The 21,176-nt window shown below is 37.5% G+C and overlaps 3 protein-coding genes across 4 annotated transcripts in view; 1 reads left to right on the plus strand and 2 right to left on the minus strand.

Annotated features, from left to right (window-relative positions):
* The window catches only part of inppl1 (inositol polyphosphate phosphatase like 1), a 31,064-nt gene extending 21,873 nt beyond the window's left edge, over positions 1-9,191 (minus strand). Inside the window, exon 1 of the mRNA XM_005803401.2 lies at positions 8,678-9,191. Coding sequence (XP_005803458.1) covers positions 8,678-8,862 — 185 coding nt within the window. The 5' untranslated portion in view covers positions 8,863-9,191. The remainder of the gene's footprint in view (positions 1-8,677) is intronic.
* Positions 9,192-13,413: 4,222 nt separating this feature from the next.
* On the minus strand, positions 13,414-16,751 carry LOC102228631 (folate receptor beta-like). Of its 2 annotated transcripts, none has more exons than XM_023352047.1 (5): positions 16,616-16,751; positions 15,378-15,525; positions 15,094-15,282; positions 13,895-14,030; positions 13,414-13,751 (listed from the first exon to the last, which is right to left on the minus strand). In XM_023352047.1, the coding sequence occupies exons 2-5, from the start codon at positions 15,504-15,506 to the stop codon at positions 13,477-13,479; spliced, it is 729 nt and encodes a 242-aa protein (XP_023207815.1). In that variant the 5' UTR covers positions 15,507-15,525; positions 16,616-16,751; the 3' UTR covers positions 13,414-13,476. The 2 variants fall into 2 exon arrangements, with proteins under 2 accessions (XP_023207815.1, XP_014325850.1); XM_014470364.2 differs by having other exon boundaries at positions 15,378-15,508; positions 16,616-16,750.
* A 757-nt stretch (positions 16,752-17,508) lies between these two features.
* On the plus strand, positions 17,509-20,743 carry anapc15 (anaphase promoting complex subunit 15). The gene is made up of 5 exons (XM_023352048.1): positions 17,509-17,606; positions 17,745-17,935; positions 18,015-18,074; positions 19,645-19,785; positions 19,879-20,743. Exons 2-5 carry the CDS (start codon positions 17,816-17,818, stop codon positions 19,924-19,926), a joined length of 369 nt encoding a protein of 122 aa, XP_023207816.1. The 5' UTR covers positions 17,509-17,606; positions 17,745-17,815; the 3' UTR covers positions 19,927-20,743.
* Positions 20,744-21,176: the final 433 nt, after the last annotated feature.

A 21,176-nucleotide genomic window follows, 5' to 3' on the forward strand; every position in this document is an offset into this window, starting at 1 on the left:
GCAGCTCTGCGGAGTAAATGCTATTGTTTCTATAGCTGCAGAGTTAACACGGGAAGGGAGACAGAGAAAGAGAGCAAGGTTTATTATGGGTTGGACACTTCACTGTGTGAGTTTACTGTGCGCGGTTCCTGTCAACAATAGGTTTGGGTCATTGGCTGTAATTGTCCTACTGGTTCCCTCTGGTACTCACCCTTTTCTGCCCTGCTCATACACACAGAGGTCTCCTCCATCTTCACCATCATAACTGCACAGTGTAGTAAAAAAGGATTTGTACCATACAGATTTCTTTTTTTTATTTTATTGTCTTAGTTCACCAAATACGTTGCAAAATAATAAAAAAAAAAACAACCCCGAGATATCAAAAGCAGTCTCCCAATGAGAATTTTATTTCTTAAGGGAAAAAACAACAAGGCCCTGTGCGAAATAAGTGGTTGTCCTCCACTTTTAATTCTGGAATTAACTTTGATTAAACATATTTTTATGTAGTAAAGTTCACAACTTTTATACCCACACACACACATTTGATTACTATTAATCTCTTAAACAGCTAGATGTAGGCTATGAAATCTCTAAAACAACACATCATACTCCAATCTCAAGCAAATCATTGACATTTATAAGTCTGAAAGGAGTTTCAATGGCAAACCATCTCAGGAGTGGCCGGCTTACCAAAATCACACCAAAAGGGCAACAATGACTCATCTAGGAAGTCAGAAATGAACCATGAACATCTAAAACCCTCACTTGCCTTTGTTAAAGACAGTGTTCATAACGCAATAATGAATAAGAGACCAGCCAAAAATCATATCCATGGGAGTGTTTGACTTAATGAACCACTTCTGTTTGAAGAGAGCACAAAGGTACCATGTCTCACATAAAAACATCTCAATGGTCCTCAAAGTAATTTGGAAAAATCAGGAAGTTGTGTGCGTCACAACAACAGCATAAAACAAACAGTGTTATAGGAAATGAACATAATTTTGGTGGTAGTGTGATGGGGCAACTGTGCTCTTCAGCACCTGATCAACCCTACCACTCACCTTGAGTTTGGCCTCTTAGTGGTTAAGATCCAGATCAGGCGTGGTTATGAAATACAGATACAGTCCATTCAAAAACAACCAAAATATGCAATTGGAAGGCAGAGTTTATATGCATTGTACCTGAAGTAGTAGCACCTACCAAAAGCTACATACAACAGTTCTTTGCCATGTCAATGTGCATGTACACGTATGTCATACCACATTTTCAAAGAAAATAAAAATGTAATATATTGTGATGGTTTGAAATATTTACCAAGTTGACTGCTGCAGCTATTCATATTTACCCATAAATACATTCGAGTCTCACTAATGTAATCTAGTCACCAAGTCAATTACAAAAATCAGTATTCACATAGACTTCCTTGCTCCTGGGTTCAGTTTCATGCAACACCCAACTGCAGAAACCTAAGTGGATTAGGATCATCCAACGGAGAATCATGACTAAATAAGTTACAGCAGCAGGAGAGCAGCAGATGCCAGAGGAAACAAAGTTATAGCGGAGAGATGCTGACATGATCCTGCACCCATTTTTTACAAATGTTTAAGATTGAAGACGTTTTGCAGATCTTGTGATAAAATAATTAAAATGACAAGGTTAAAACACTACATCAGCGCATGACATAATAAATACAACAGAATTAAACCTCCACAAGACAGGCCTTACCTTCTTGGTGAGGAATGCTTTAACAGAAACATCCACATTTGAAACACACACAGAGTCCTGACACGTTAAGACGTGCTGCAGTTATATTGAAAACCACAACCCTGGCTGTAATAGAAATAGAAAATCCAATGTGTCTGGCACAGGCATTTCTTTGCTGTGCAGTTTTACTACTAGCTGGAATATCTCTTGTTAAAAGCTAAAAATAGATTTACGAACTTACTTGCTATATCACATTGTAGTGACAGAGATTTGAATGTTACAGAAGAGATTTCATGGGGATTGTTGGTAGAATATAATAAAATAAACAAAGTGCTTACAGATACATGCACCAGATTCAAGGAACTTTATGCTGTTTCCTCTGATTATTAACTAGACAATCATGCATGTAGACACAAAGATTTGCAGATTTAAATGCATATCAAGAGGAAGTGAAAGGCAAAGCCTTCAGGCAGACCTCACCATGCCAGGACAAAAACTCTTCATACACTGTTGGCATCTCCAAAGCCCGTAAAAAGGGAAGTCGCAAGGGAAAGTTTAACAAAAATAATTTTGTGCTGAAAACAAGCTTTTAGCCAAGTTCAGAGCCGCATTTAAGTAAAATTGGTCTAGATTTGTATGGTAGAGAAGGAGCAGGGACACAGGACTTTGGTTGTTTTGTCCTTCTATTACTCAAGTCCATGAAATAACAAACCTGAGAGTCCATGTGCCACCCTCTCACAGGTTTAGTAGATTATCTTTCTGATTTGGAAAGCCAGAACCGGCGCATACGCCACACAGAGACTGCAAGAAGGACAACACTCTTCAGTGTGGATGTTGTTAGAGAGGGAAGAAGTCTATAAAGTAGCTGTTTAAGTAGCAGTTAGGAGGTCTAGTCTCTCAGATGTCTATGTTCAATTCAGGTTGCAACAGAGAGAGAGAGCAAGACTTCCACGTGATAATAATAAGCCTATATGTTGATTTGAGCAATCTTGCTGTGTCTTATCTATTTCAGTATTTATCGCCTCTCTGTTAACCACACTTGGTGCTAATATACGATTTTAAAGACTGTTTAAAATGTCAACTCGGTATTATTTTGTCTTCGTTTTAAAAAGTTCAATCCTGCTTCACAGTACAAACTGAGGTTTGGCTATAATCAAGTTTCAATGATTAAACTGGGTAATCAATAGTGATGGCAATAATGTGGGTAACCCAACCCCCATCTGTATCCACTACCTCAAAGCTCAGGGCTACACCACTTTTATGCAAATATAGAAAATAAAGCGATAAGCTGCTTGTCAGTCTTTTAGATTTGTTTCCTCACTACAGAGCAGATTCTGTCAACTATAAAAAACTCTGTGGTTGCCTGCGAGAGCAATCTTCATGCACCACCAATTCTAGGGAACTGAAGTCGCATCGGATTACTTTGATTCAACCAATGAAGCTTTCGCTTTTTTCTTTTTAGTTTTCTGTTTTGGTTGTCATACAACTAAAAGGCTATGAGGTATTTAACCACATGTTAACCACATAAATGCTCTTACTTCCTCCTGATGCAACTACTGCTCAGCTACGATCATTTAATAAAATACTTATTCTATTTTAAAGTTAGACTGTCACTGTGCTTTAAATATGTTATGAAAGTAAAATAATCAGTCAGATAATAATGTAGGGACAGCTGAATACTGTCTTTAGCAACTTTCTTCATAGTTGTTTAAGCTGTTAGCTTTACTGAGAACTAACTTTTTACTTTTTATTGACTCAGAAAGTGCACAAAGTTGAGTTTTTTTAAATGTAGAACCTAGAAGGTAAATTATATTTAGTTTTCTACATATTTTTAAAAATCAAAAGTTGAAAGCTTGGCATCTGTATTCAGCCATCTTTGCTCTGATACCCTAAATATAATCCAGTGCATCCAATTAACTTCAGGAGTCAATTAAATAGTAAACAGAACATAGGCAATGCTTCATGATGCCATGTCATATTCTTCAAAAACAGAGCATGAGTGAACAAACAACATTATGAAAACAAGGCAGATCAGCATGACTTCATCTAAAGATAAAGACGCAGTGAAATATATAAATCAACATCTTAAGCTTTCAACAGCTCACTAATCCTTGTTCAGTCCATCAATGATTTGGACACAAATACAAACCCGCCAAGACAAAAAGCATGGTGGTGTTAACTCTTGAGGAGATACAGAGACCCACAGCTCAGATGGGTGATTTTACTACTGACACCATTACTTTTAGTTGGCAAGTGAACCAAATGGCGAACAGATGTATGCCAGGCCTTCCAGATTACCATTTGTAGACAAACTGGAAAAAACAAAACAAAACATGGCACTCTTTCATTCCAGTCTACAATAACAAGCTACTTTATGGTGGAATATCTCATTAATTCCAGTTACATCAATTTCAATTTGTGGTTGTGTCATAAAAAAACCTGAAAGTTTCCAGTGTTAAGAATAAGCTTGCAAGAACAGTAAACGTGAAGATAAAAAGTTGTCGAGTCAGTCAGTTTACTTCGGTAGACAAAGAAAGAAGACAGAACCTGAACAGTAAAATAAACTTTTTTGTGTGGTTAGTTCTCTACATATCAAACTTCTTTGGAACCTTCTTATTGTCATCACTTATTCGTCATAAAAATTATAGCAAATGAAATATAATTTCTTTTTCCCCAGGACATTAGCAAAAGTGAAAGTAGTTTCTGTGGCTAAATGAAACCGATAATGTGCAGTTGAGTGAGAAGTTCATGGTTCAAAACTATTTCAGACCCTAATAAATAACAATATTAAAGATAGCAAGCACAATAAGAGAAAAGGTACAAATAATAAGAACTGAAAAAATGCAGGGACATGGAACTTAAATGTGTCTTAATATCCTGTTAGAGGCAACTCAGAAAAATATTTTCTTATAGAAAAAGAAAAAACATTACAAAGCAAGAATTAGTTGTGATTTTCTAACCGTTCTGGCAGTGAAAGAACGATCTGCATTAGCAATATAAATGTGAAGAGACCAAGTCATCATAGTTGCTGTGTATCTGTGAGAGCTGATATTTATTGTATGCCTTCTGATGCTCAACGCCATTTCCTTTCCCTCATACTTAAGTGTCACTTTGATCTCCCTTTTGTTACAATCAATTAAAATAAAAAACATATGATCTTTGAAGCATTTCAGAGGGTTAGAGTGACGTGAGGAGGGTATGAGAAATTTTCAGCATGTTCAGCATGTAGCTCGGTGACTAACCTGGAGGTTTTTCACACCTACTGGTAATAAAAAAGGTTCTTTCCTTTCTCTTATGGCGACAAAACAAATTAAAAGGTGAGAAACGAGGGGTCTGATAAGATCATATTTTCCATTTTGCCTCAGAACTGTGCAGAAGTGCTTCACTAATCAGTAATCGTTTATTTAAATGACATTTAAACATTTTTATGTAGTTGATTATTTCATTCTTATTCATGCACATGCTGTATAAGCTGTAGTAGCGTATTCTGCTACTACAGCTTGTAGCTTATAGATGCTACATATTCCATGTTAGATTTTTTCTGGTGACTTTTTTAAATTTTAGAAGCGATATTTCTAATTGGATTTAGATCTATAGTCTTTTCAGCCATCTGCATAACACTGGCTTCTATTTAGCTTTTAAAATATCATATGTTTATGAATGGCTACATAAAATCATTATTATCAAGACATTTATCATTCATATCATTGAATTATCACAGGAAGTGTCCTAAGGTAAATAAATGTTGTTCTACTTTTACTTTCATTTACATTAATGTGCTATGTTAAAAAATGATATCACAAAGAACACAATACAATTGAAACATGCTTAATCTTAGTGGTGAATGAATTATGAATACATATATAACCACTACATTTTATCTTCACAAAAGCAGTGGCTTGGGACAATACTATTCACTTTCCACATTTTGATATGCTACAGTTAAACAAACATGTGAGTGTTTTATCAGAATTTTGTTATAGATTAACATAAAGTAATGCATATTTATAAAGTAGAAGGCAAATGACATAGTCTTATTTCGTGAAAATAATCATGTAATATTCTATGCAACTACAAACAAGTAAGTCATAAGTATAGAAGCAAGATTTAAATATTTACAATCGCTTCAGATACACTCACTTCACTCAGGTGACCTCGATTCCATTCCTTCTGACACTACTAGCACCTACACCTCTATTAAAGCGATCACTTATTTTGTAACGTATTTTTGTGTTCTTTTTTTTGTAGTAATCAGTTTTCACTTTGGCATTAAAGAGTTTATTTTTGTAATTTAGTTTTTAGTGAAAAGAGCCAAATGGTTTGGATCATGACTAATTTGTAAAAGCAATAAAAATGTTAAAACATTCAGGAGTGTGAACACTTTTTATGGAAGTAAATTGGGCAGCATAATAATGCTCCTCCATGACTTATTTCACACAACTGAAAAGCAGAAAGTGGGGAGTCTGTATTTTACCTAACCAATATTTTTTTATTTACAACAGACAGCAAATAATCAAGGTGAAGAAGATAATAAAGAGGTGCTTATATTCCTCTTTGAGCAGCAGTAAGACTGCCTGTCAGGTTCATTCGTCATTGATATAAAAAGCAAAAGTAGACAGTAAGAGAGAGGAAGGAAGACAACTAGGAACAAATGACATATGTCAGGAATGCTGTTGGTGAAAAAAAATGATGTGCCACATCCTCCCAGGAAATTTATTTTTTCTTTTCAGAAAAGAAAATGACCTACAAGAGAAGTGAAAGAGATCAAAAGTCACCATCCTTTTTTATAACACAAGAGATTGGTGTGAAAGAAAAATTGTGCTTTACAGAATCAGATGATATGCAGCAGTTTGCTTTATCCTACATACATCTAATCTAAATTTTAAAAACTGATGATTTAAAAAACTGAATTTATGACTAAAATGTGAAAATGTACTTTTAGAAACATATCTTTACATTTCTTGTTGCAAACACTTTTGGCTCCATCAGACAAATGAAAAGCCCTGCCGATGTGTTTGCGTAGATCCATGAAAGTATAGCACAAAACAATGCCCTGCTAGTGTCTAAACACGCAACACCCCACAGAGCATGGTGTAAACTATTTGATAGGGGATGTAGGTCAAGCCAATGTCAGAACACTGAGTCACATGGCTTTGTGTTTCCTGCATTTATGCATTTTTTAAAAAACTTTGCGTGCGTACAGAGAGTCATATTAGACTCTATAATTTAACCATCACCTTTCTACACTTTATTTACCCCAGTTGGGTTATTATCTGCAGTTAACAAGATGGCCAATTTAAGATTCATCTGCTTGTCAGGTATTCCTGCCTGAATAACGTTTTTTTTTGTAATGAAAGTAAAAAAATTTCATCACTTTCTTGAGTAAGTAGGCCACCAAAGTCCAACATAACAGACGTTGTGCCATTTCACAATCCACTCTGCATTGAAGTACATCAGTTCTCAGACTTCAGGTCTGAGAACTGAAGTACTTAGCAACTCAAGTACAACTGACTTCAGTTGCTAAGTCAGACTATCTAACTTAGCAACTTTATTTTAATTCAATAGGTAGTTAACAAAAAGATTCGGGTAAAGTACTACTGCAAAATAAAAGCTAGTTTTGGTAATTCAAAAAAAGGTTTGAAAACTGCTGAATGCTGAAAAGCTCAGAACTACAATGGACAGAGTTGCATAACAACAAGTATCACAACTGCTCTGTTGGGACATACTGACAATATGTTCCTGTTCTTCACAGTATAGTATCTTAGTATGACATAAGGCTATGTGTAACTCTTTAGCATCTGACTTAAATTATAACTACAAAGAGCAGAAAACCTCTGTAGTTTTTACTTATCTTGCTTTTTAACAGTATCCTCACATGATGCCTGTGTAAGCATCATGTCATATTCTATAGATCTAGTATGTGGAGCATCTGAAGGCTCCATTTTGGGCCCACTTCTTATTTGCTGTGCATATGGGAGAGATTGAACAAATTACTAATAAATTCCAGGAGATCTCCTATGAAAACATCCTTCGATTGAGCTCTGAGAAGACCTGATGTCTGATCACTGGTAAAGAGAGCATGCTTCCTTTCATCAAGCAACAGACAGAAGGAAAACGCAAGATTAGCAAACAGAAAAGCAAACATCCCGGTTTCAATGTCACAAACTCGAGGTCCACAAACTGAAGTCGACTTGTAGTCCCAAGAACCAGATATAGAACTCAAACCTTAGCTAAAGAGCGAGCTTCCTTTGTTTTTATGTTGTCTTGAGAGTATCATAGTGCCTTTCCTTAAGATTGTTTTAAGGAAAAGCTGGGTACTTTTTTTCATTGATCAAAGATGATCAATGAAAAATTGTCTGATTCCAATCTCTAACCGATTGATGTGTGCATTTCTACCAGATATGACTGGAAACAACTTGGTGGAGCTTGCCTTGAATAATGAAAAATGGAATCTGTGGACTGAATAAGACAGCTCGTTGAGCTAAAATAAACCCCAAAACTCAATGCCTATGCATGTTAAATGTTCCTAAACGGGAAATCAAGAAATTGCAGTAACTCATGAAAGCGTGTCACCCTTTCCTTCCTATCTACAACCATCTCCAGAGCCCGAGGCCGCCTGCAGCAAAGGATCCTGCAAAAATAAAAAGGGCGCTGCAGGGAACCACATCACACAGAAGACAGAGTGGGACAGCCCAGAGGTTTGGGCCATGCTGGAGTTTCACTGCTGGCCAGACAGACTGTGCCTCTCTCCCACTCATTTCCCTTCAAGGAGAAAGTAAACACAGGCTTCACCTACAATTTCATCACATTTTCTGCAGCAGAGCGGGTTTATTTATAACTTATACAAGCCGAACTCTGCAGAGTAATAACAGACTGAGGAGTGTTTCTTTTAAAACTAGGCTCTCTGGGAAGCATATGTGATCTGGCTGAGGGCTCCAAACACAGTTTAAGCTAAAACAAAGATAAACAAAGCAAAAAAAAAGAAGTTACTCACAGCACACACAACGCGTAAGCACCGTTGACACTCTCGCTGTCCCGCACCAGAAAGCTGCCGTCTCTCCCCGCCCGGGCCAACAGCTCCTCGGCCGCCGCGCGGCTAAGATCCCGGTGGTACCACATCGGCGGAGCGGGCCCCAGCGGAGAAACCCCTCCGCCTCCGCCTCCTCCTCCCCCGGCCATGGCCACAGCCCTTCAAACCGGGTTCAACTCGAGCCGCTTCCCGTCTTCTCCGACAGAGACAAACAAATAACAACAATGCAAGTCCGAAGAGGGAAGCTGGGAGGGTCGGAGGAAGCGGAGAAAAGTTAACGTTATCCCAGCGGAGGCAGCGGCGGGGCTACAAGCTGCTAATCTGTGAAGTTAGTTAAGACTGCTTGCGGCTGCTCGCCTCAGTTCCTGAAAGGCGCAACACCCTCCTCTTTCGCTTCCCAGTCCCACGGAAATCAGGGTATGTAAATCCACGCAGGACACAGGGCAGAAACAGCGGGGCACCAACACACAGTCAGCAGCCGTGGCGTGTCAAAATAAAGCGCTTCCTGGTGGGAGGAAACGCTTTATTTTGGAAGTTGCACTAAAAGGGTATGTTGAAGGGAGCTGGTGGGATTTTCTCGAGTTTATTTCTGGTCGGCTTGATTCAAAAATGAGTCTGGAAGGATGATGGTGGAGACGGAGAGGAAGACAGGAGACGACACAAAGGCCAGGACGCATTCTGCATCACATTCAGTTCAATTCTCACTGGAGTGCTAGGTGGCTCAGCTGGTAGATGCATGGGTTCATGCATCATGTGCAGAGGCTGCAAGGTTGTCCGGGGTTCGATTATCATGTGTAATCTTATTTTTAATGCGTTAATTCAAATAGTACACATTTTCTTCATTTTGGTGCTTTGGTTGTATGTTGGCACAAGCTGGCACCTAATTATGCTATTTTTTTTTAAAATAGCATGGTGTAGTAAGGAAATAGGAAGACTAAAAGGATGATTCTCTTTTGCATGAGTGTACACCATGCAAGTCTTTTAAAACTTGCTACTTATTAATGTGACAAGTTTAAAAAATACTTTTCAACTTGCTGGATGATGTTAATCTGGATAATTTTTGTTTAATTTAAATGCTAGATATAGTCCCATATTAGATTGATCTCTAAGTTAAATCCACTTTTAGTCATATTGAAAGAAGTTAACAGAAAGATCTTAAGGAATTTACTTACTCTAAGTTGTTGCCTACATTGGCAAACCCTTCACTAATGCCTGAGGGATTTCCTCTGTGGGTCCCTACAGCCGGTGGGAAGACCTAGCTCTGGCAGTTTCTCAACATGCACTGTGATCCAGTTATGCAATTCTATTCTTTCCCAGACCACACACATTTACACACTGAAGATGTACTGTAGCTGCCAATCTAAGGGCTAGACTGACACACCACAAGAACAACAAAAAAGAACTGGCCACGCAAATGGGTGGTTCGAATAGTCACGCACACAAAGTAAGAGGTCAACATGCAGCGAGAGGTGTGTGTGCGTGTCTTAAGTGTGACCGATGATCTCATAGAAGCTAAGTATTAATAACAGCCGGGTTATTTCTGGTTATAGCATCACTCTATGTATCTGTCTGAATGTGAGCAAAGTATGTGGCCTAGAACAGTGGTTCTCAAACTTTTTTCAGTGATGTACCCCCTTAAAAATATATTTTTAGTCAAGTACCCCCTGACACGGGCAAAACATTTTTGGAATAAAAAAGAGGTACAGTGCTGTAAAATCACTGTCTGATTTATTAAAGCCAAACAACTTATATCAGTGAACCTGACAAATACATCCATATTGCAAACATTGCTTGGTTAAACAAAAAAGAAAAACAGAAGACGGTGACCACCAGGAAGGTATAAAACCAGTCAAAACTAAAATATGCAAAACGCTGCTAATTTATATTGGTCTCTGTAATGGTACAAAATTAAATATATACATAAATAATAATTCAGTGCATGAACACACATTTATATTTTATCAAACTTTTTACAAACTAATTTTTCCCAAGACTTATTATGAGGAGCCTACTGATTTTTTAAAGATATTTTGAAAAGCTTCACGTACCCCCTGCAGTACCTCCACGTACCCCCAGGGGTACACGTACCCCCATTTGAGAACCACTGGCCTAGAACAATAGCTACATCTGCAAATAGAAAGCAGCAAAATTAACAAAATATTAGATCTACTTTTTTAAGCTAGTTTTTTTTTTTGCTTCCTTATTGTATCTGTCTTTGGCTTTTCTTGCAAAATTGAAATCTTAGGCTATACAAACATCACAACAAACTGACAGCATCCACAACTGTACAGCTTCTGCACATCCAACATGAATAAACATTCTTACATAGCTGTGTTGTGTGCATTTAGTTTGATACAAAAGACAAAGAAGTCATTTCTTTTCATTTGTGACTTGTAAACATGGGACATCCATTCACTATAGTGAATATATAGTTATAGTATAGTTCCTATAGGAACAGAAATCAGTCTGGGATAATGTTTTCACCATTTTTACTTACAGTTTTCTGCCTAAAACTCTTTTAATTAAAAAAATCTGATGTTTTTTATTTATCTTAAGTATCAGACTAAAGGAGTGTCACATGTTGTGCCAAGCATACTTATTAATAGGTCTATCACAATAAGAAATTTTTCTGGACGATAAATTGTCCCAGATGTTATCACAATAAACAATAATATTGTTCTTTTGAGACCATTTTCAGGTAATATAATGGTAATGGCATAGTAATGCAACAACTCATTCTCAAAGATAAATAAACTGTAAATTCTATCAAACATTTAACACTGGAATTCTGTAAATATATTAAATAAAAAACAAAACCACAAATAAAATGAATTATGAAGTCTCTGTGAACAAAATTATCTTTCAAAAAAAGGGATAGTTGAGACCAAAGCACCAATCTGAAGACTTTTGTCATCCAGTTTTTGGTGGAAAGAGAGAGAAAAGGGAAAAACGATAAAAACTGCAAATGGAAATTATTGAGTTAGTTTTAATTTATCATGCGAGTTATTGATTTATTGCTTATTGCAACAGGCCTATTATTAATAACTATAACATTAACTGGTACAGTTGCTTGCATAGATATTGATATCTCCTGAACCTTTTTACGTTTTGTTACATTGCAACCAAAACTATGTGTTTATTTTAATGGGATATGTGACGGACCAACACAATATAGTGCTTAACTGTGAAGTAGTTAAGAACTGTGACTTTTTCTTCATTATTTTTTTTTACTCATCTTAGCCTTGATGATGGTAGGGATACACAGAACCATGTGCACAGTTAAACCTAAAGTCAATACAAACTGACCACACATGCAAAGCCCAACACAAAGCCTTCTTAATATTTGAACGTGAACGCTATTTGTTCTAAGTTGACAACAGTAACCACCACACTGCTGCACAAAAAAACCCACTGCATTTAATTGTAAGCACATGTATTGGTTCTTGTTTCTCTGGTCTTCATTCTTGACATCAACAAAACTTTCAGTTTCAGAGTAAGTGATTTAAAAATCCACAGTCTGGTGAATTGCTCAGACAAACTCATGCTGGTGTGGTGGTTGGCACTGGTGCTCCACAAAGCAACAGAGGGGGGTTGGTGGTCAATGGGTGAGTGGTGAAGCACATCCTGTTACGTCACCAGTACGTCACAATGCTAACAGAGAGACACACAACCATGAAGAATTAAAATAACATGCTTGTTTATAGATTGTGGGAAGAAGCAGGAGTACCCTCCAAGAACCAGGAGAGTGTTCAAACTCCACATACCTAGAATAGCCCTGAGAGTCCAAAACAGGAAAGGAGATGATCAATGACGAACCAAGCTGATTTGGAGTTATGGAATAAGGATGGAATACTTAGAGGTTTTGCCTTTAGTTGGGAGGGTCAAAAACATTCATGAATTAACACAATTCTAGAATTACACTATTTCCAAAATGGGAGAAGAAGTTGAGGTGGTTGAGAAAAATAAATGCCTTGTTGTTCATCTGGACAACAGACTAGGCTGGAAAATCAACTGTGACGTTGTGTACAAGAAGGGACAGAGCAGACTGTACTTCTTGTGAAAGCTTAGATCCTTCAGTGTTTGCAGCAATATGCTGCTGTTGAGAGTGTAATCTCTACTGCCATCATCTGTTGGGGTAGCAGAATCATAACTAGACTCAATATAAAGGACTCAACAACCTGAGAAAGACAGCTGGTTCTCTTCTGGGGACTACTGTGGAACCACTGGAGATTATGGTGCAAAGAAGGATTTTACATAAAATTGTGGAGAACCCTGAGCATTCTCTTCATAAGTTTGTCATACAGCAACAGTGTCTTCAGTCAGAGGTTTCTTCTGTTTCGCTGTCATACAGACTGCTACAGGCAATTTTCCTGCCCACTGCCGTCAGCATCTACAACAACTCTTTGAAGAACTTTGAATTACGCGAGTTACATAAAGTCATTTCCCTTTGGGATCAATAAAGTATTTTAATTAAATTGAACTGAATTAAACGGGTTCAGATAGCTATTATATATACGTACTATTAGGCAATGTTTTTATTTAGTCAAATCTTCTAGCTTAATTAATAGCATATAGGTGTTTGGGCCACATTTGGGAATAGAAAGTGGCAGTAATGTATTCCTTTTGCTTTTTGCAAGTCACCTTTACAACTGAAAAAGAAGAAAAGCATGCTCAATCTTTAAAAAACACACTCAGAGAAATGTGTTTGAAAACACTTTAATTACTGAATCCATTGTGATGAAAGATATGGCAATGGGGTCATACTAGAAGATGGTTACAAAGAAAGACATGGCAGTCAGGAAGAGTAGCATTGTTACAGGAAAACTTTGGCCCCGCTGAGCGGTGTTGAGGTAGTACTCAGCCACCTTCTTGTTGGGGTTTGATCCTGTGAACCAAAGCTGCATGCAGCGACCAGAGTCTTTGGTAAGGGTGGTGTAAAGGTAAGAGTTGGACCAGATTTGTTCACACATGGATTTGGGTGTTGCATAGACATCAGTCCATTTTGTGCATTGACTGTCTGCAGGACACTTGTTGGTACCTGTGAGAGAAATGTGGAGAATAGCATCAATCTTACAGAAAGGAATATTAAGAAGTTACTTGTTTGTACACATGGTCAAACATCCAACCCACTAAAATCAATATTGTTCTATGTCTGTGCACTTTGCTTCTTGTGTATCTTACCAGAGCTCCAGTCCCATCCCTTGTGCCAATTTGTCTTGCAAGTAAAATCATCCTTGCAGTCTTCCCACCACTGTTCGCAATCCTCTTTGCAAAGAGGCACGTTCAAGATCCGCTCCTTTCGCCAGCTCTCATCTGCCTAAACACAAGGGACAACTTTTTATAACAGAATTCTTCACAACACATAAGTTTTCCAAATAAAGCAGTCTACTCTGGTAATGTAGTTATTTTCTAAATAAAATTACATAAGTGAAAAATTTCACTTATGTCTGGTCTTAAAGCCCACCATGGAGTCAGCTCAAGTTTTCTTTTATAAATCACAGACTAAGTAGTTTTCACAATTAGTATTTAGCTTTTTGTTAAGATTAACTCCTGGTCAACTTTGGTTCTTGCCAACATATCCTGCATTTGGATAAATTTTAATGAAACACCCAATTTCATCTCATAGATGGTTTTTGGATAGATCATCTCTGAATAAAAACAAAGTAGCCAATCTTAATGCCTTACTTGATTGCCTGAATTATTTGAAATCACTTATTGCTCTAAACTTTCTGAATCCAGATGAACAAATGCTGTGTTTTTTTAGATTCATTAGCCTACTTCATATTGTCACAGAAGTTCTATTTAAATGATTGTTGATTCTAAATACCTCGCAGTAACAAGGCCAGGATCTGGGTGGTTAAATTGAATTAAGCTTTTCCAAGAACTATAGCCAATCCTTATACTAGCTTTTTATAAGGAAATACATGTCTTGCTTGTTTTTTAATCCCTAAAAGCAGAATTATCTTCATACCTATACACTCCCAGATATATAAGACCATTGAGGTCAGATGAATGGTTACTCTTTGGAGTGTCAACTGTTGACACATTGTTGGTTTTATTTTGGGGGGGTTTACTTATTGCCATTCATATCAAACTGGGTTGAACCATGTAAATTTTTATTTTGTGCTGTTTTTTCCACTCATGGATCATTTTCTCATTTTATGTGCATAACCCTGAACTTTTTAAATGTAGACAGTGTTAAATGTGCTTGAAAATGAACTTGACATTCACCATCATCCAATTAATCTGTAAAGTATTTTCATAAATCTATTTCGAACCAACAAGAAGCTTAGACTGAACTTCAGTTTACCATTTTTGGTCAAATACTTTTGCTGCCATCTAGTGTTAGTATCTCACAGACACACTTCGACAATACACACCGATTGTATCCAGGGTCCCAAGTGTGGGGAACACTCATAGAAGCAAGTGTCCTGGATGAAATGTTTCTTGCACTTGGCGCTCATCGCACCGCAGTGGTTCCAGTTGAAATTATACAGGTAAGAGTTGTCATTGTGGGCCTCTGCGCTGGTGTTAGCAGTGCAACATGCATTCTCACGCCAGGGAACACACTGCAAAGACGATGTTACATCACGACTTGTGTTTACCGCTTGAAATAACCTTCTTTGCTGTTCAACGTCAATAACGCCCTGCATGTGTTTCTAACCTGATTATACAGTGCTCCCTCAGGGCCAGGCTCCACTTTGTGATGTTTTGCATTCATGCACATGTTGAGTTGGTCCAGACACAGAGCGCCACTGGAAAGGGTGAGCAGACAGCCCAGGAACAACAGCATGGCTGTAGAGAAAAACAACCTGTGGAGGTTTGTTATCACGTGGACAAGAAACAACAGCCATTCGCTAATAGTACTTTTCAAAATTCCAGCTTAATCTGAAGGTATGTCTACCCAGTTTTAAACCATTACTGGAAAGAATTAAAATTTGTATCCATTATTAACTGTAAGAGAACTTAGTTCCTCCTTAATTCACTCCTTTCACGTCTTTGTATTTTATTAGTCTTGTTAGCACAGAGTAATGTTAAGATTTTGTAAATTATTTAGGTTGCCTTCATTTGTCACTTTTAGTCATTGTATTCATATTTTACTTTTAATCTATATCTTCCACCTGCATACCTATAACAGTCCTTTCAAGGGTCTGCCTCTACTACAGAGGTAGATATCTGTTTCTTTCTAGAGTGCTGCTCAAGGCCACGTCATCATATCTTTGGCAATACAGTAAAAATTATTAGACTACAAGCTAAATCTTTATTAGAAGTGCAGTTGTGACTAAATATTAAAAACAATAAGGGAATCACCTAGTGAGTTGAATTCAGACTGCTATACACAATAGCATGCAAAGATATTTAAGTTTTTGAACAACATCAAACTAATAAAAAAATATTTTTTTCTATGTAATATAAGTGAGTCGTTTCAAGCCTCTTCCCCTACTACTGATACTAAGTACAAAAGTGGCTATCTGTTTTTTTCTAGAGTGTAAGACGTTGCTGTTTAGTACTGTTCCATAATTATGAAGTCAAAAAGAAATTATAAATGTTTTTTAAACAGTTTTTACAAAGCGTGACATTAATGTGCATTCATACTAATACTAATACTAATACTAATTTGTAGAATCACCTTTTACAAAAGTACAACTACTGTGGGTAATATTTTTAGCAATGTAAAACAATCAAGACATAAATAATGTTGCTATGCTATAGTAGCCCCTATATATCTAGAAATAGGGTATTTGCTACATATGGAGACCACACACACTGTTCAGTCTTTTCTCAGTATACAAAATTAAAACTTTTACCATAGATTAAACATATCACAATTTCTTTCATAGTGTCAAAAAGTCCTGCTTTTAGACTTGGAGTCAAAAGAAATAAAGAACAAATCCCTTTTACCTTTTCAGTTTCTGTCTTGACGAAATTATCAAGTAAAACTTTATCCCCAGTCAACCTCGAGCACACTTCTCAAGACAAAACAGGAAATTCAAAGCACACACATTGAACATTCCTCTCACAAGCTTCCCAAGTGGAGTGTGGATGAAGACAAATCCCTTCATGACTATAAAGTAATTTGTTTCCAAAGTCCAAAGTCTAGGTCACAGTTGTTGGAAAGAGCAAGAACAGACAAAAAGAGTGCAAATTCCTCGACTAAAGTGTGTGATAATCTGAGATTTTATTACATGTAGTAGGAGATAGTTTGGCCAACCTCAAGGTTGTTCATCCTCCCTCTCCTTCCTATATGTGACTGAAAAACTTACAGAAAATAGCATTGTGAGTCATTAGAAGAAAAAAGAAGCATTGCAGATATCTTTGTGCAACCCAATTACTGTCATTTCTTTTGAAAGTTTATGAACTTCTGTTTGCTGTCAGCCATCAACACCAAACTAGACTGAACCAAAACTCTGTGGGTTGTTTTGTATTTGGGCTATCATACAAGTGGATATTTGATCTTTATTTTTGACATTTTGAGAAATTTTGAGTATTGAGCTGTTCTTTTTTCTTTTTCTGGTTAATAACAGATGAGTACAAATTAAGTCTGAATTTATGATCATGTTCAAATAATAAAAAGAAAGAAGAAGAAAAAAGCTTGTTAATGTTCCCAGTTTTCTTATATTTCCATTACAAGCTACCAAACAAGGACGATACTACATTCACGTTTTCTTAGCGTCATTGAGTCAAAGATATAAGCCATTGTTTGAAGAACAATGTAAAATTCGCCTTTAACGTTTTAAACTAACTGCATCATATTGCTATTTTCGGGATATGTGCTGAAGCTATTTTTTTACGCAAGCGGAACACTTATGAGGGGGAGTTTATAGATGAACACCACTTGTTTCCGGTTTTCGTTGTTTTGAATTATTTCGAAGCAGCAGCGACATACTGACAGGTACAGAGTTTAATATCCTTGAAAAATATTATCCTTTATGGTTTTGAATGTAGTCTAATAATTCTTTAAATCTTTTATTTAAAATAGAATAATATATTCCCGAACTTAAAGAGTCTCTGTGCTGCTGGTGTGTTTCAGGGTGAGCTGTGGGTTTAAAGCTCGAACTCAGAGTCACATTGACTTATTTCTGGACTTATTCTTTGACAATTATGTCGACACTGTTTCCGTCCCTGCTCCCGCGGGTCACCGAGTCTCTGTGGTTCAACCTGGACAGACCTTGTGTGGACGAGACGGAGCTGCAGCAGCAGGAGCAGCAACATCAAACTTGGGTATACCTTCACACACAGCTCCATGTCTTCCCTGCTCCTAATTCCCGTGTTTTAAACTTGTGATATCTGGTCACTTCAGCTACAGAGTATCGCGGAGAAAGACAACAACTTGATGCCTATCGGGAAACCTGTTTTTGAGGTAATTGCAGGCTGAGAATAAAACCTTTTGCGTGGTTTATTTGCTTTACAAAATAGTCTCATGTTACAACCACAACTTCAAAGTATTATATTAGGATTTTCTGTGGTAGACCAAGATAAGGTTGTGTTTACCGGTAAGTGCTAAGTGGAAGGAAATTATGAAACCCCTAAATAGAATCCGGTGCAGCCATTTATCTTTTAAAAACACTTATTAGTAAATAGGTTCCACATCTGTGTATTTTACTCTTGGTATAAATATAGCTGACCTGTGGCGGGTCAAGAGGTTTGTTTGAGAACTGAAATTAAGGAATGATACCAATCTTAAAAGCGGCTTGTTTTTCATATATATATTTTATGGCACTAATGGCTTTCATTATTAGTAGCTTGGCAGGAATTGGGAGGATACACTTAGACTTAGACTGACTTTATTGTCATTTTGCATGCACAGGGTGTATACAGAACGAAATTTCGTTGCATACGGCTCAGGACAGTGTTTTGAGGTTCCAATGTTGTGAGGTTACTCCAGAATAAAATAAAATACAGTATAAAATATGAATATAAATATGAATATAAAATATAAAGTGCAGGACTGGCAGTAAAATGGAAGTTACTTAGCTATGTATATGTGCAAGATATGAAGTGGAGACCAGTTTTTGAGTGCAGTCCAGTTAAGAGTTCAGCAGTCTGATGGCAAGTGGGAAAAAGCTGTTTCGGAACCTGGTGGACCTACACCAGACGCTGCGGAACCTCTTTCCAGAGGGCAGCAGGGAGAACAGTCCATGGTGGGGGTGTGAGGGGTCACTGATGATGTTTCGGTCTCAGGACACGCAGCGCTGGGATGAAATGTCCTGAATGGAGGGAAGGGGGGCCCCGATGATCCTCTCTGCTGTCCGCACCACTCTCCTCACGTTCTTCCAGTCGGAGGCGCTGCAGCCTCCACACCACACAGAGAGGCAGCTGGTCAGAATGCTCTCTATGGTGCTTCTGTAGAACGTCTTGAGGATGGGCGGGGGCACATCAAATAGATTGGGAATAGACCCCAGGACACCTGGGTAGAGGACCATTGCTCCTATACATGGGCCAGGTTCTTTTCCACCGAGCCTAATCAATGCTAAAAATGTCGAAGAAGGTCCTCTGGGCAGAGGAGACTTAGTCCTTAAATATGCAGCCAGAGCTACAATGGCATTAATTAGATTAAGCATGTCCACATGTTAGTCCAGACCGGAATCACAAATTGAGATCATGTGGTAAGATTTTAAATAAAAGTTTAAACAAAAGCTGGTGGTATTTGTTGCAATAGCTCACAGAGGCTCTTCATTTGAACTGTCTGAACTTGAGCTGTTTTTTTTGCAGAGAAGAAGGAGCAACAAATTCAGTCTGTAGATGCTCACAGATGTTAGCGATGTACCCCAAAAGTTCTTGAAGTTGTAAATTTGGTGAAGGATGGCTCAAACTCAGAGCCACATGCATGCAACACTTTTCAGATATCTTGGTGTTGAATATTTTTGAAAACTGTCCAAGAAGCGATACAAATCGTTAAGTTCATTGTAGTTTTCATTTGATGGATTTAGGCAGGTTATGAGGAGGAGGAGGAAGAGGATGATGAGGATGAGGAAGACAGTGAGGAAGACTCGGAAGATGAAGAAGACATGCAGGACATGGATGAGATGAATGACTACAACGAGTCGCCTGATGACGGCGAGATCAATGAGGTACCTTAATTTAACCTTTTAATGTAGCTATCGGCATCACTTGTTCTGATCAAACCCAAAATAGATAAATATGCCTTTGTTTCCCTCCATCAGGTGGACATGGAAGGAGCTGACCAAGACCAGGACCAGTGGATGATTTAAGCCAATTTTTTGTCGCAATCGGCATCTGGATTTACACTCCCTACCAAAAATGTGACTGATGCCTAACCACTCTGTGACTCAGATATGTTTTAATATTTGTGTACCTGGGATGAAAATTTAATTGAAACACATTAAGATACTTCAGGGAAGAGTTCAGGTGAATCTTAAGCCGTGATCCATCAGTCTTTAAAGCTGTAGACATGGTTGGACATTGCTGTGAAGTTTGCTGCCTGGAACACACTTAGAGATGGGAGATTTGCGTATAAATACTGCCATTGGTCCGCATTTCTTGTTTTTAACTGCAGGCTTACTTAACCAATGCATCCAGTTAAAGCTGCTCCAAACCTGTCAGGTGCCCTGATGTAGACCGAGGGACTGTTTTGCACACACTCAACCAATCTGCAATCTGCCATTTAAACCTTGACCTGGTTATATCTTAAGTCATGTGCTATGGAGACGTTCCGACTTGCTGCTTCAGGGAATATTGCTTTAGTCAGCAAAATAATTTACCTGTAAAAACAGCCCATCTTAAAAAAAAAAAAAAAAAACTTTTATCGCAGTGCTACTGAATTGTGGTTATAAACTTTTTTTTTTTTTTAAAGCATTGTAAAATAGTAATATGTTCAGACAGTTAAAATGCCTCTGCCTGTCAGCTCTCTTATCTTCATGGTTTGCAGCTGGGAACAAATGCTCTCATTAAAGTTACAGGTCTCAGTTACAGGTCACCACAAAGATTCAGTTTTTGAGAGATTATTTTTGTTCTATTTGTATTTTTGATTTTGTTTATTTGCTATAAATTAAACAGCTACATATTTTATTAGTGCTTTATTGTTGTTTATTGGGATAAATGTTAAAAATGTCTAATATTGGGTCAGAAAAATGCAAATACTGTTTAAAGGCTGGAAAAATTTTTTATTGTACTTCTCTGCTAAGAGTCCAACAGTAACTTTATTTATTTTGATGTTTATTTTCTGGAGCTGGGCCAGTGAACTTAAGTTTTACAGGAGCTCTGATGTCAAAGTGCATTTAAGTAACATTTGCAACTCACGATGTTTGAAAGATTTTATTTATTTTATCTCTGATCAGTATTTTCAATCCTGATTTTAATTCTAAAGTTAAGTCAAAATAATTTTCTACAGTTTACACTTGTATCATGAAAATATGATTGACAGATTGAAATCTAATTTCCCAATTAGGCACTGACTTCCCAACGACTCGTTGCTCATTGGGGAGTATTTGGGTGGATACAG

This window comes from Xiphophorus maculatus, chromosome 18 (assembly GCF_002775205.1).
Source record: "Xiphophorus maculatus strain JP 163 A chromosome 18, X_maculatus-5.0-male, whole genome shotgun sequence".
Taxonomy (NCBI): domain Eukaryota; kingdom Metazoa; phylum Chordata; class Actinopteri; order Cyprinodontiformes; family Poeciliidae; genus Xiphophorus; species Xiphophorus maculatus.